This window comes from Prunus mume, linkage group LG3, assembly GCF_029339155.1.
Source record: "Prunus mume cultivar Tortuosa linkage group LG3, ASM2933915v1, whole genome shotgun sequence".
Lineage (NCBI taxonomy): Eukaryota > Viridiplantae > Streptophyta > Magnoliopsida > Rosales > Rosaceae > Prunus > Prunus mume.
In genome coordinates, this window is record NC_142700.1 from 17957963 (window position 1) to 17970327 (window position 12365).

Here is a 12365-nt window from a genome sequence, read left to right on the forward strand (position 1 = left end):
TGGAGTGGGTCTAGGAGTTGTTTTATCTCAAGATAAGAGACCAGTTGCATTTGTCTCAGAAAAACTTAGTGAAGCATGCCAAAAATGGAGCACTTATGACCAAGAGTTTTATGCAGTGGTTCGAGCCCTGAAACAATATGAACATTATCAGGTGCAACAGAAGTTTGTACTTTACACTAACCACCAATCCCTGAAATTTATCAATGGCCAAAAGAGTGTGAACAAAATGCATGTCAGGTGGGCTACTTTTCTGCAGAAATTTTCATTTTTTATTAAACATAAATATGGAGTTCTTAACTATGTAGTAGATGCATTGAGTCGTCGAGCAACTGGGTTTCAAATTTATGAAGGGCAAGACTTGGCAAGACTTGTCTATGGGTTTCAAATTTCAAATATGGAGTTCTTAACTATGTAGTAGATGATATTTGGCAAGACTTGTCTATGGATTTTGTTAAGGGACTCCCTCGTACACAACGAGGAGTCAATTCTGTTTTGTTTGTGGTTGACAGGTTTTCTAAGATGACACATTTTATTGCTTGCAAGAAGATTGCGGACGATTCCAACATAACCAAATGGCTTTTCAGTGAGGTTGTGTGGTTTCATGGTGTTCCAAAATCTATTACGTCAGACCATGTCACCAAATTCCTTAGCCACTTTTGGATAACCTTTTGGAGGATGTTTGGTATGGACTTGAATCGTAGTAGCACCACTCATCCGTAGATGGGTGTTTGTTAATGTATGGTTTTTACTATTTTCTTTTGGTTTCCCTTGACAACTTTGTAATAGGATGTGTAATGTAATTTATCAAGCTTAAGTCTAGATTAGGGAAAACTTTTATTGGTGCTCTTCTCTAATCTTTGCTCTATGGTAGCTCATGCAAGTTAACAAAGGTATTGTGCATTGCATATCATTACATTAAATCTTCATATAAATGATGACTAGTCATCCGTTTCTCTTATGACTAGTCATCCTTGCTTCCAATTTGGATAACAAACTGTTTTGTCCTATTCCTCTTTCTCTCTCTTTCGCCATCTGTGGTTTTCGACCTAACGAATTTTTGACCAGAAGGTCACGCTTTTGGTCATTTAGGCCTCTTTTTGCATGGAATTTTTGGAAAGATTGTTTTTGCTTTCTTTCTCTTCTTCCTCAAGAGAGAACCATATACTTTTCATCTATGAGTTTTTCCAATTGATTTCTTTTTGAAAAACTGCTTTTGAAAACCCGAATCTGCATCTAGCTATTCAAATCATCTCTCATTTATATCTAGGTCAGATTCAAGACTGATTTCTTCAAGAGTATGGTTTCTTGAAGAAATTGGTCATTCTCCTTTGAATCCAAATATTGTTCTTGGTTCGTGTTGGAACTTGCAAGCTTGTGCCATGGGATGAACGAGCGGAGAAGGAGCTGCCATTGCCATGAAGAACTGAGCTTCAAGTTTTGCTAAGTTGGAGAAGGAGATTGCACAAAGGAGGTATTGCTCATATTCCTAAATTGACCTAGGTGAATCTTGAGCTTGGTTGTATTTCCTTTGTAAGAATCTTTTTCTACTTAGTGGATTGCCTGGTCGGTTGATGACTCCCAGTTTTTCCCAATGGTGGGTTTCGGGTGAACAAAATCTGTTTTGCATATCTGTAATTTTTCTGGGTTTGTGTTCTTGATGGTTGACTAGTCATCTTTATCTGTTGTTTGATGTTTGCATGATTTTGATGATTTCACACACTTTCACATAGTTGTTGCTAGCACAGGGGATGCCTAGATTGATGGGTCCTTCTGAGTGCGTAGGTTGTCACTAGTAATCTTCTAGGTTGCGGTACATTGTGGCATGATCTGTGTGTTCTCTTGATTGTGATTGTTCATGACTAGCAGTTGACTAGTCATACGTGTATTTGGTCAAGGTTTAAAGTGTGTGAAGATTGCTGAGTTGTTTTGTTTTGGTTGTGTAATTAAATCTACCATTTGTCACCTAAGTACCAATTTCAATTGGTATCAGAGCGTCAGCTCTTAACACAAATAGAGAGATCCTAGGATTTGTTTTGGTGTTTAGGTGTGTTCACTATGGAAAGGGATCGAGTTGCTGGATCTTGCAACTCCCCTCCCTATTTTGACGGTAATAACTACGCTGCATGGAGAGAAAAATTTGAGATATTTCTTGATGCTCTTGATGAGTATGCAAGTGAGTATCTCACAAAAGAGTGGGTTGCTCCGGTCAAGACTGTTTTTGGTGAGGATGTGCCCAAACCTAGGTCAGAATGGACTGAAGCTGAGGTGTTTGGTGCATATTCGAACAAGAAGGCCAGAAATGCCTTAGTTACTGCTTTGTCTAGCACACAATTTGCACATATACAACATATCCCTAATGCTAAACTATCTTGGGATAAACTAAGGGTGGTTCATGAAGGGGATGACCAAGTTAGAACCCTAAAACTTCAGATGGTGCTTGCACAATTTGAAGAACTTAGGATGTCTGAAACTGAGTCTATTTCTGAGTTCCATGGGAGAGTTGAGATGATCACAAATGAAGCCATGAGTCTAGGTCAACCCATTGAAGAGCTTCTTGTTGTTCAGAAAATTCTTCGTGTTCTACCATCTAGGTTTAGAGCAAAGAAAACCGCAATCATGGAGGTCCAAAATTTAAATGAAATTAAGCTTGGCAAGCTTGTAGGAAAACTGAAAACCTATGAGATGGAATTGAATATGGAAGAAAATGACTCCAAAAAATCAAAAAATGTTGCACTTCAAGGAGTGCATGTTTCCTCTCTGAAAGTTGATGAAAAATCCTCAGGTTTTGAGGATGAGATGGCCTTGTTTGTCAAAAAATTTAGGAGAATTCTTAAGGATAAGGGAAAGTTTGCTAGAGAGGGCAGCTCTGGTAGTGAGAAACTGTTTAGACCATCAACTGATCGGTCTAATGAGAGGAATAAGGATGTCAAACCTTTCACGAAAGATTTCAGAAAATCTGTCAAGTGCTTCACATGTGGAGGCATTGGACACTATGCTGCTGACTGTGCAAACAATCAGAAAAAATACTCCAAAGGAAAGGACAAGGCCATGAAAGTGAGCTGGAGTGAGAGTGAAAGTGAAGGGTCTCAAGAGGATTCATCTTCCTCTGATGTTGATGACCAACATGTTGCCTTTGTTGCCTCTGTGCAGCCCATGTCCGATGAATCTGATTTGAGTCGATGACTCATACGAGTCATTAGGAAGAAAATATGATTGTTTGTTTAAAGAGACCTTGTGTTTGAAAGAAGAGAGCCTCAAACTTGAGGTTAATAACCAAGATCTTCAACATGAAATTCTCATCCTAAAAGAAACCAAAAGGAGTTAAGTGACAAATTTGAGTCTCTAGAAAAGAAAGTGATGCTCTTGTGTCAATTAGGAGTAACCTTGAGAATCAAGTTAATGTGCTCAAGGAAAGTAACATTGGTTTCCAGAACTTAAACAAACAGCTCCTAGGTGAATTGAATGAAGCAAATAGGAAGATTATATCTATGACCATTGGTGCTTCAAAAATTGACAAAATTTTGAATATGGGAAAAGTTCATGGGGACAAAGGTGGCCTTGGATTTAATCACTTTGGTTCTAGTTCGTCCTAGCTTTACCACTAATTTTGTCAAATCAGAAACTCCAGTCACTGTACCTCTTGATGTTCAGCAGGTTGTCAAGAAACCTAAGTTTGTTCCAACTTGTCACAGGTGTGGGTTGACTGGTCATATTCGACCAGTCTATCATATGTTTAGCAAAGATAAAACCAGAAAATTGTCTTCAAAATCTAAAAGGAATCCCAGATCTTTGCAAGATCAAGTTGATCATTTGATGAATGAAGTTACTAAGATAGCCAAACTTGTCTCCCTCAAAATGAGTTCTCCCATTGTGCCTAAGTCTTCTTGGATTGCAAGAGGTCATACCAAATCTCTTGTTGTGCTAAATGCCTTTGCTGCTTCAAACACCAACTCTTGGTATTTTGATAGTGGTTGTTCCAAACATATGTCTGGGGATAAAAATGTTTTCTCATCCCTCACCCCCTTTGATGGAGGCACTGTGACTTTTGGTGGAGGTCATAGGTCTCAAGTTGTTGGAAAAGGTACTTTTGTATCCCTGGTCTGCCCAAACTTAAGAATGTTAGATTTGTTGAGGGTCTCACATCCAATCTCATTAGTGTGAGTCAGCTGTGTGACGATGGAATAGTAGAGGTTAGATTCTCCATGGCTGCAAAATCATTGGAAAAGGTGACAATGAGATTGTTAGCGTGACAAGGTCTAGGGACAATTGCTACTTGTATTGATGGTGTCAATGATGCAAAAGAAGTAGTTTGCAACAAGGTTGTAAATGAAACAAGTGTTTTGTGGCATCAAAGGCTTGGACATGTGAATTTTAGAGACTTGCATAAATTGTCCAAGAGAGAGTTAGTAAGTGGTCTACCAAAGCTTGAAAAATCTGACCTGCATGTTTGTGAAGGATGTCAATTAGGCAAACAAGTTAGAGTGTCACACAAAAAGGTTAAACACATTCAAACTAATGTTAGTCTAGAACTTGTTCACATGGATCTTGTTGGTCCTATCCAAACCATGTCCCTTGGTGGAAAGAAATATATTCTTGTCATGGTTGATGATTTCTCTAGGTTCACTTGGGTCTCATTCTTACGTGAGAAATCTGAAACCTTCCAAAGGTTTAAGTCTGTTTGTCACCTTTTGCAAAAAGAGAAGATGACTAGTCATCTACCTCTTGTTAGAATTAGAATAGATCATGGCACTAAATTTGAGAATTCTCAGTTTCTGAAATTTTGTGAAGAAATGGGAATTAAACATGAGTTCTCTGCACCTATTACACCTCAGCAAAATGGTGTTGTGGAGAGAAAGAATAGGGTGCTTGTAGAAATGGCAAGGGTGATGCTAAATAGCAAAAATCTTGCTAAACACTTTTGGGCTGAAGCTGTCAATACAGCTTGTTACATCTCAAACAGGGTATTTGTGAGGTCTGGTACCAAACAAACTCCCTATGAGATTTGGAAAGGAAAGAAGCCTAATGTGTCATATTTTAGGGTCTTTGGTAGCACATGCTATATTTTGAGAGATAGGGAGCATCTTGCTAAGTTTGATTCTAAGTGTGATAAGGGAATATTTCTAGGGTATTCCACCTCAAGCCGAGCCTATAGAGTGTACAACTGTAGGTCCAGAACCATCATTGAATCCATAAATGTCACTATTGATGATTTTGCTGCATCTACAGAGATGGCATTGGATGAGGATGATCTTTACCTCCTCATCCTCCTAAGCAAGAATCTCCAGTGTCTGGATCTTGTGGTTGACCTGTCAACTTTTGGAATTCGTCCCTGTTGACTCACAACTTTTTCAACTTCTAGTTCCATCCCATCTGCCCAGCTGCCAGCTCTCATATCGATCTTAATCCTCTCACCAAACCGAGAGTGTCATTATTGGCCCTCTTAATCAGGAGTGAGAACTAGGAAGCAACTTGCTCAAGAAATTAGCCATGTGTGTTATGTCTCCAAGGAAGAGCCTAGAAATGTGAAAGAAGCCCTACACCATGGTGAATGGTTTCTTGCAATGCAGGAAGAATTAAATCAATTTGTGAGAAATGATGTTTGGTACCTTGTTCCTAGACCAGTCAACACTAATGTCATAGGCACTAAGTGGATTTTCAAAAATAAAACCGATGAGCAAGGTAATGTGGTAAGAAACAAGGCTAGATTGGTTGCTCAAGGATACACTCAAATGGAAGGCATTGACTTTGATGAAACTTTTGCCTCGCAAGATTAGAATCGCTTAGATTGCTTCTTGCCATTGCTTGTCATTTGAAATTCAAACTTTATCAAATGAATGTCAAAACCGCCTTCTTGAATGGTGTCCTAAATGAAGAGGTCTATGTTGAGCAACCAAAGGGTTTTGAAGATCCACATCATCCAAATGATGTATTTTGTTAAAAAGGCTCTCTATGGTTTGAAACAAGCTCCTAGAGCATGGTATGAGAGGTTATCCTCTCATCTTCTAGAAAATGGGTATGTTAGAGGTCCATTGATAAAACTTTGTTTGTGAAACGGTTTAAGAAGGATGTCTTGATTGCTCAAGTGTATGTTGATGATATTGTGGTTGGTTCTACCTCTGATTTGCATGTTCAAGATTTTATTCATGTCATGACTAGTGAATTTGAAATGAGTCTTGTAGGTGAGCTTAACTATTTCTTAGGTCTTCAAATTAAACAAAGCCATGATGGGATCTTTGTATCTCAATCTAAATATGCAAAAATCTTGTGACAAAATTTGGTTTGGAGGGCAAAATCTGCAAGAACTCCAATGAGCACTAGTGCTAAGATTCATAGAGACTTGCATGGCAAAAGTGTGGATCAAACTCTCTATAGAAGCATGATAGAGTCTTCTCTACTTGATGCTAGTATACGACATTTCTTTTAGTGTTGGTGTGTGTGCTCGGTTTCAAAGTGATCCAAAAGAGTCTCACTTGTTTCTGTTAAGAGAATCATTAAATATGTGAGTGGGACTATTGAGTTTGGATTATGGTATACCTATGACACTTGTGTCAATCTTGTTGGGTATAGTGATGCCGATTGGGCAGGTTGTAGTGATGATAGGAAAAGCACTTCCGGGGGGGTCTTCTATGTAGGCAACAATCTTGTTGCTTGGCATAGCAAAAAACAGAATTCTGTCTCCTTATCCATCTGAAGCGCAGTATGTTGCAGCTGGGAGTTGTTGTACTCAACTCCTTTGGATGAGACAAATGTTGGAAGACTATGGTCTTGCTCAATCATCCTTTCTAATCTATTGTGACAACATGAGTGCCATAGATATTTCAAAAAATCCTGTTCAACACTCTAGGACTAAGCATATAGACATTAGGCACCATTTTATTAGAGATCTTGTGGAAGACAACATTTTATCTTTGAAATTTGTTCCTCTGAAAAACAAATAGCAGATATACTCACCAAGGCCTTGGATTTTCAGAAACATGTTACACTTCGGCAATCCATTGGCCTTTGCTCAATTGATTGATTAGCTGGTCTGTTCTTTGTCTTCAAAGACATTTCAACACTGTTGACTAGTCATCTTGCTTGTAGTTGACTAGTCAAGTCCAAAATTTTGTGTTTTGTTTTGATGTTGATATGTCACTGTTCATATCTCTCATTTCTGATGGTGTGAATGATTGAATGTTTTTGTGCTTTGTCTGACTTGTGCATAATCCCTTTTCTTGTTTAAGATGCTATTAGATGAGACTTAAATCGTGCTATCTTGTCCTCTTGGTGAACCACGTATCTTAGCTTCATTTTGGACTGCTCTTGTTATTATCTCTTAGCTGGTCTCACTCTCTTAGCCAATCTATTTAAAATTTAAAAAAAAAAAAAAAAAAAGAGAAGTGTGACCAATGTAGTCACGGCTCTAGGACGGTATAAGGTGTTTTGATTGAAGAATCTAGAGCAAAGAGCCGTAAAATTGGGCCATTCAAAGCACTTATGTTCGGGATGTGCAAGTAACTCAAAATAAATTATCAAATATTTTGCCATTAGAGAGTGATGATTTTTTGCTGTGAGCCCATACTATGATCATGTCTTAAGAATGCTTTGTATACTTGTTTCTCCAAGAGAGATAAGATATCATCTCTTGTGTCCCTTGGCTCTAAACCACCTTCTCTCCTAAATATGCCTTGTCTCTGAGCATGAATTGCATCTCATTGCCTATCTCTCGAGTTTATTGTCTATGTACACTGCATATGGTTTTATATTTTCTTCTTTTTCATTCCCTTTCCTTCATGTGTTGAAGACTTGGTCTAGGCTATTGTGCTAATGCAACTTTGATCACTTGATATATGTGCTAGTTCATGCTTGTGTTTTTAGAAATCAAAACCTTGTCTTTCACAGGATCGATATTATTTGCCTGTGCCAATTCTGTGCCAGTGCACTGAGCCAATCTGCTGTGCCAGTGCACTTTCCTAAACCTGTGCCAATTCTGGGTTGACTAGTCATCTTGTGCCAGTGCACTGGGTTGACTAGTCATCTTGCTTGTGGTTGACTAGTCATCCGCTTTGTCTCTTAACCGATGCGTTTGCGTCTTTTTTTTTTGTCGTTTGCGTCTTTTTTTTTTTTCCTTTATTTAGGTCATTTCTTTTCCTCTTCTCTCTCTCTCTGTTCTCGACAGTTTCGTCTTCTTCTCCATTTCCTTTCTTTCTCTTCGAAATTCATTCCCGCTGCTAGCCATGTCTTCCTCAAAGCCTATCCTCACTTCCCACCGTCGTTCCAAATCCAAGTCCACTGAAAGTGTGGATTTCTTTCCCTCAATTCCTAGGGCTCCTAGAACCCGTCCCTCTTCCTCTGTTCCTTGACGGAGATTCCTCTCCATTTGTGTCTTCTGAGGCTGCCTCCTTCTTTGAAGAAGTTGTCTCCAAAAGGAAATTTGTTCCTGAGAGGTCTTACCAGTTTGATGCTATTCCTTTGGCTGCTCAGGAGTTTGCAAATCAAATTTTGGAGCACTACCACCTTCATGCCCTAAACTCTCTCTCTGGTAAGTTTAATGCCTCTGTAATTCAAGAATTTTACTCTAACTTTCCTGCTGATCCTAAGGAGTCAAAATTTCAGATAATTGTTAGGTCAGTCCCCATTAATCTGAGACCATCTGTTATCAATCGGGTCTTAGGTTTTCGATCGTGCCCTGGTTTTGATTATTCGAAATTTGCTCTTGCTTCTGCTGATTACTCCATTGATCTTTTTAAATCTATGGCATACACTGATCAATCCATGCCTTTGACTTCTAAAGGTCTGCCTATCAAGTCTTACCTATCACAGTTTTATAAATTTTTGTGGGACTTTATCCGTCATAATATTCTCCCCACTGGGAACAATTCTAATCCCACTCTTGCTGCCTGTCAACTCATGATTACCATGGTGAATCATGATAAAATTCCCCTTGGTGATATCCTTTATAATGTCATTCTTGGAAAGACCATTGGTCATGGTACCAAGCACAAGGGGACTCTAGTCTTCCCTTGTCGATTGGCGCCTTTGTGAGAAAAATGGGGTGGTATTTCATGATTCCGATCAGTGGCATCCTCTCATTGCTCCTTATGGCAATGCCTCTGCTGCCCTTAGCCAGAAAGTTTCTAGGACGTTTCTCACTGTGTCGTCTTCCTCGAGAATGCCTCTCTCGAGAGATCGGTGGCTGCCAAGGAAGAGTATATTGGCATCTTTTGAGCGCATTCCATCCGCCGACTCCTGCTGCTGCTGCTGCTGCTGATACTCACCTGATCCTGCCAGCTGTTGAGGACTCGGATGACTCTGTGGATTCTGGTGGCTCTTTGGTGTTTTAGCTTGGGGTTGCTCTTGGCTTGTGTCCTTGTTAGGAAGATTAATTCGATAGGTTGTGCATTGTGATAGGGAAGTTGTTTTGTAATCTCCTTCTGGGTAGTCTGTGCATTTTGCTAGGGGATTGTTTTTGTTAACACATTGTGGGTAGTCTGTGCATTGTGATAGGGGGAGTTGTTCTGTCCTGTTTTGAACAACTAGTATTTGACTAGTCATGAATCTATATTCTGTATTGTTTTAAACCAACTGTTGTTTGACTAGTCATCCATATATGAATATGTCTTTATTAACCTTGTTCCTATATGCCTATCACTTTGTGGTTAATCCATTTTATATGCTGTTTCTCTCTCTCTGCCTTTTTACACTTTCCTTATCAACAAGGGGGAGAACACTCTCAACCCCACATTGCATATTGTTTTAAAATTTCTGTGATAATATGCTTGTTTTTGTGCCGGGAAGATTGGTTGTTCTTGCAGGAACTTTCACTTCATCATCTCATTAGTCTCGGTTTTGGGTTGAGTGTTCTTAGAGAGTATGTTGTCAAGGAAAGCCAAAAAGGGGGAGATTGTTAATGTATGGTTTTTACTATTTTCTTTTGGTTTCCTTTGACAACTTTGTAATAGGATGTGTAATGTAATTTATCAAGCTCAAGTCTAGATTAGGGAAAACTTTTATTGGTGCTCTTCTCTAATCTTTGCTCTATGGTAGCTCATGCAAGTTAACAAAGGTATTGTGCATTGCATATCATTACATTAAACAGTCTTCATAAAATGATGACTAGTCATCCGTTTCTCTTATGACTAGTCATCCTTGCTTCCAGCTGGATAACAAACTGTTTTGTCATATTCCTCTTTCTCTCTCTTTGCTGCCATCTGTGGTTTTCGACCTAGAATTTTTATTTGTAAAGGTCACGTTTTTAGTCGGTTAGCTGTCTCTTTAACGTGAAATTTTGGAAAGATTGTTTTTGCTTTCTTTCTCTTCTTCCTCAAGAGAGAACCATATACTTTTCATCTATGAGTTTTTCCAATTGATTTCTTTTGAAAAACTGCTTTTGAAAACAGAATCGCATCTAGCTATTCAAATAATCTCTCATTTATATCTAGGTCAGATTCAAGACTGATTTCTTCAAGAGTATGGCTTGAAGAAATTGGTCATTCTCCTTTGAATCAAATATTGTTCTTGGTTCGTGTTGGAACTTGCAAGCTTGTGCCATGGGATGAACGAGCAATTTGGAGAAGGAGCTGCCATTGCCATGAAGAACTGAGCTTCAAGTTTTGCTAAGTTGGAGAAGGAGATTGCACAAAGGAGGTATTGCTCATATTCCTAAATTGACCTAGGTGAATCTTGAGCTTGGTTGTATTTCCTTTGTAAGAATCTTTTTCTACTTAGTGGATTGCCTGGTCGGTTGATGACTCCCAGTTTTTCCCAATGGTGGGTTTCAGGGTGAACAAAATCTGTTTTGCATATCTGTAATTTTTCTGGGTTTGTGTTCTTGATGGTTGACTAGTCATCTTTATCTGCTGTTTGATGTTTGCATGATTTTGATGATTTCACACACTTTCACATAGTTGTTGCTAGCACAGGGGATGCCTAGATTGATGGGTCCTTCTGAGTGCGTAGGTTGTCACTAGTAATCTTCTAGGTTGCAGGTACATTGTGGCATGATCTGTGTGTTCTCTTGATTGTGATTGTTCATGACTAGCAGTTGACTAGTCATACGTGTATTTGGTCAAGGTTTAAAGTGTGTGAAGATTGCTGAGTTGTTTTGTTTTGGTTGTGTAATTAAATCTACCATTTGTCACCTAAGTACCAATTTCAGTGTTCAATCTAAGGTTACCAACAGAACCCTAAAAAACATGGCTAAGAGCTTTTGCAAAGACATGCCGAAGCAATGGGATGTTGCATTGCCACAGATGGAGTTCACTTACAGCAGTGTTGTTCATTCTTCCACATGAAAATCACCCTTTGTCATTGTTTACACTTCGATGCCTAAGCATGTGGTTGACCTAGTCAAGCTTCTAAGAGCCCAGAAGACTTGTGTAGCTGCTGAAAATATGGCTGAACAGGTTCAAACTTTGAGGGAAGAACTAAAGGAAAAGCTAGAGAGGACCAACACCAAATTTAAGGTCGCCGCTAACAAGCACCGCCATGTGAAGCTGTTCTAGGAAGGAGACTCCATGATGGTTGACTTGAGGGGAAAATGTTTCCCAATTGGTACCTACGGCAGAGAGCCTCAAAGTATGGCCCCTTACAAAGTTATGAAGAAAATAAACGATAATGCCTATGTCGTGGATCTTCCTTCTTCAATGGGCATATATTGAGCACTTTCAATGTTGCAAATCTACATGAGTTCCATGATGATGAGTCAATTTATCCTAATGATAACTCGGAGTCGAGTTCTTCAGAAGTGGAAGGGACTGATGTAGAACAAATGGTGGAAGCAATTGAAAAGGAGCTGGAGTGATGTGCGCAAAGGCAAATCGGGTAAACTGTAAATTTTGGCTCTAAGCTCAGAATCAGGCCCAAGACCCGCCGATTTGAAGGGAACGATGTCACGAATAAAACCCATTACTTTGCTATGACGCATGAGCTTTTTCGGGCATCCAATATCGTTTGGTAGCCCAAAATCCAGTTTTATAGTTTTTGGAAACTTTGTTATTTTCCTATTGTAATTCCTTTGTTATTCCTAAGGTTTCTAGGAGTATTTAAGCATACTTTGCCCATGGTTAGGGTTATATTTTGTTATTCCAATTTTATCAATAAACCTTGAAGTTTCCTCATATCTTCTTGGTGGATTCCAGAGTTATATGTTTTAGGCTAAAGTTTAGCCAATAAATTGTCATGCTGTGTGAAAATGTCAATCAATCCCTCATTATGCTCTCTCCTATAATCATGTATCATATTTGGAATCAATCAGTATAGGAATCAATTTAATATTGTTCTCTTACCATATCTAGTACACAATTGCTCTTATATATTTACTGACAATTATCAAAGAATAATATCAATCGTTTCAATCTCAAAATCCTTAAAAATATAGGGTTTCA

The 12365-nt window shown here is 38.9% G+C and overlaps 1 protein-coding gene across 1 annotated transcript; it reads left to right on the plus strand.

Moving 5' to 3' along the window:
• The first annotated feature begins 2055 nt into the window (after nucleotides 1-2055).
• On the plus strand, nucleotides 2056-3183 carry LOC148918950 (uncharacterized). Its single transcript, XM_089048743.1, has 2 exons — nucleotides 2056-2650; nucleotides 2783-3183. Exons 1-2 carry the CDS (start codon nucleotides 2056-2058, stop codon nucleotides 3181-3183), a joined length of 996 nt encoding a protein of 331 aa, XP_088904869.1.
• Nucleotides 3184-12365: the final 9182 nt, after the last annotated feature.

Coding starts and splice junctions, on each gene's coding strand:
- LOC148918950 (XM_089048743.1), top strand. CDS start 2,056: ATGGAAAGGGATCGAGTTGCTGGATCTTGCAACTCCCCTCCCTATTTT. Junction 2,651..2,782: donor TTTAAATGAAATTAAGCTTG/GCAAGCTTGTAG, acceptor AAAAATCCTCAG/GTTTTGAGGATGAGATGGCC.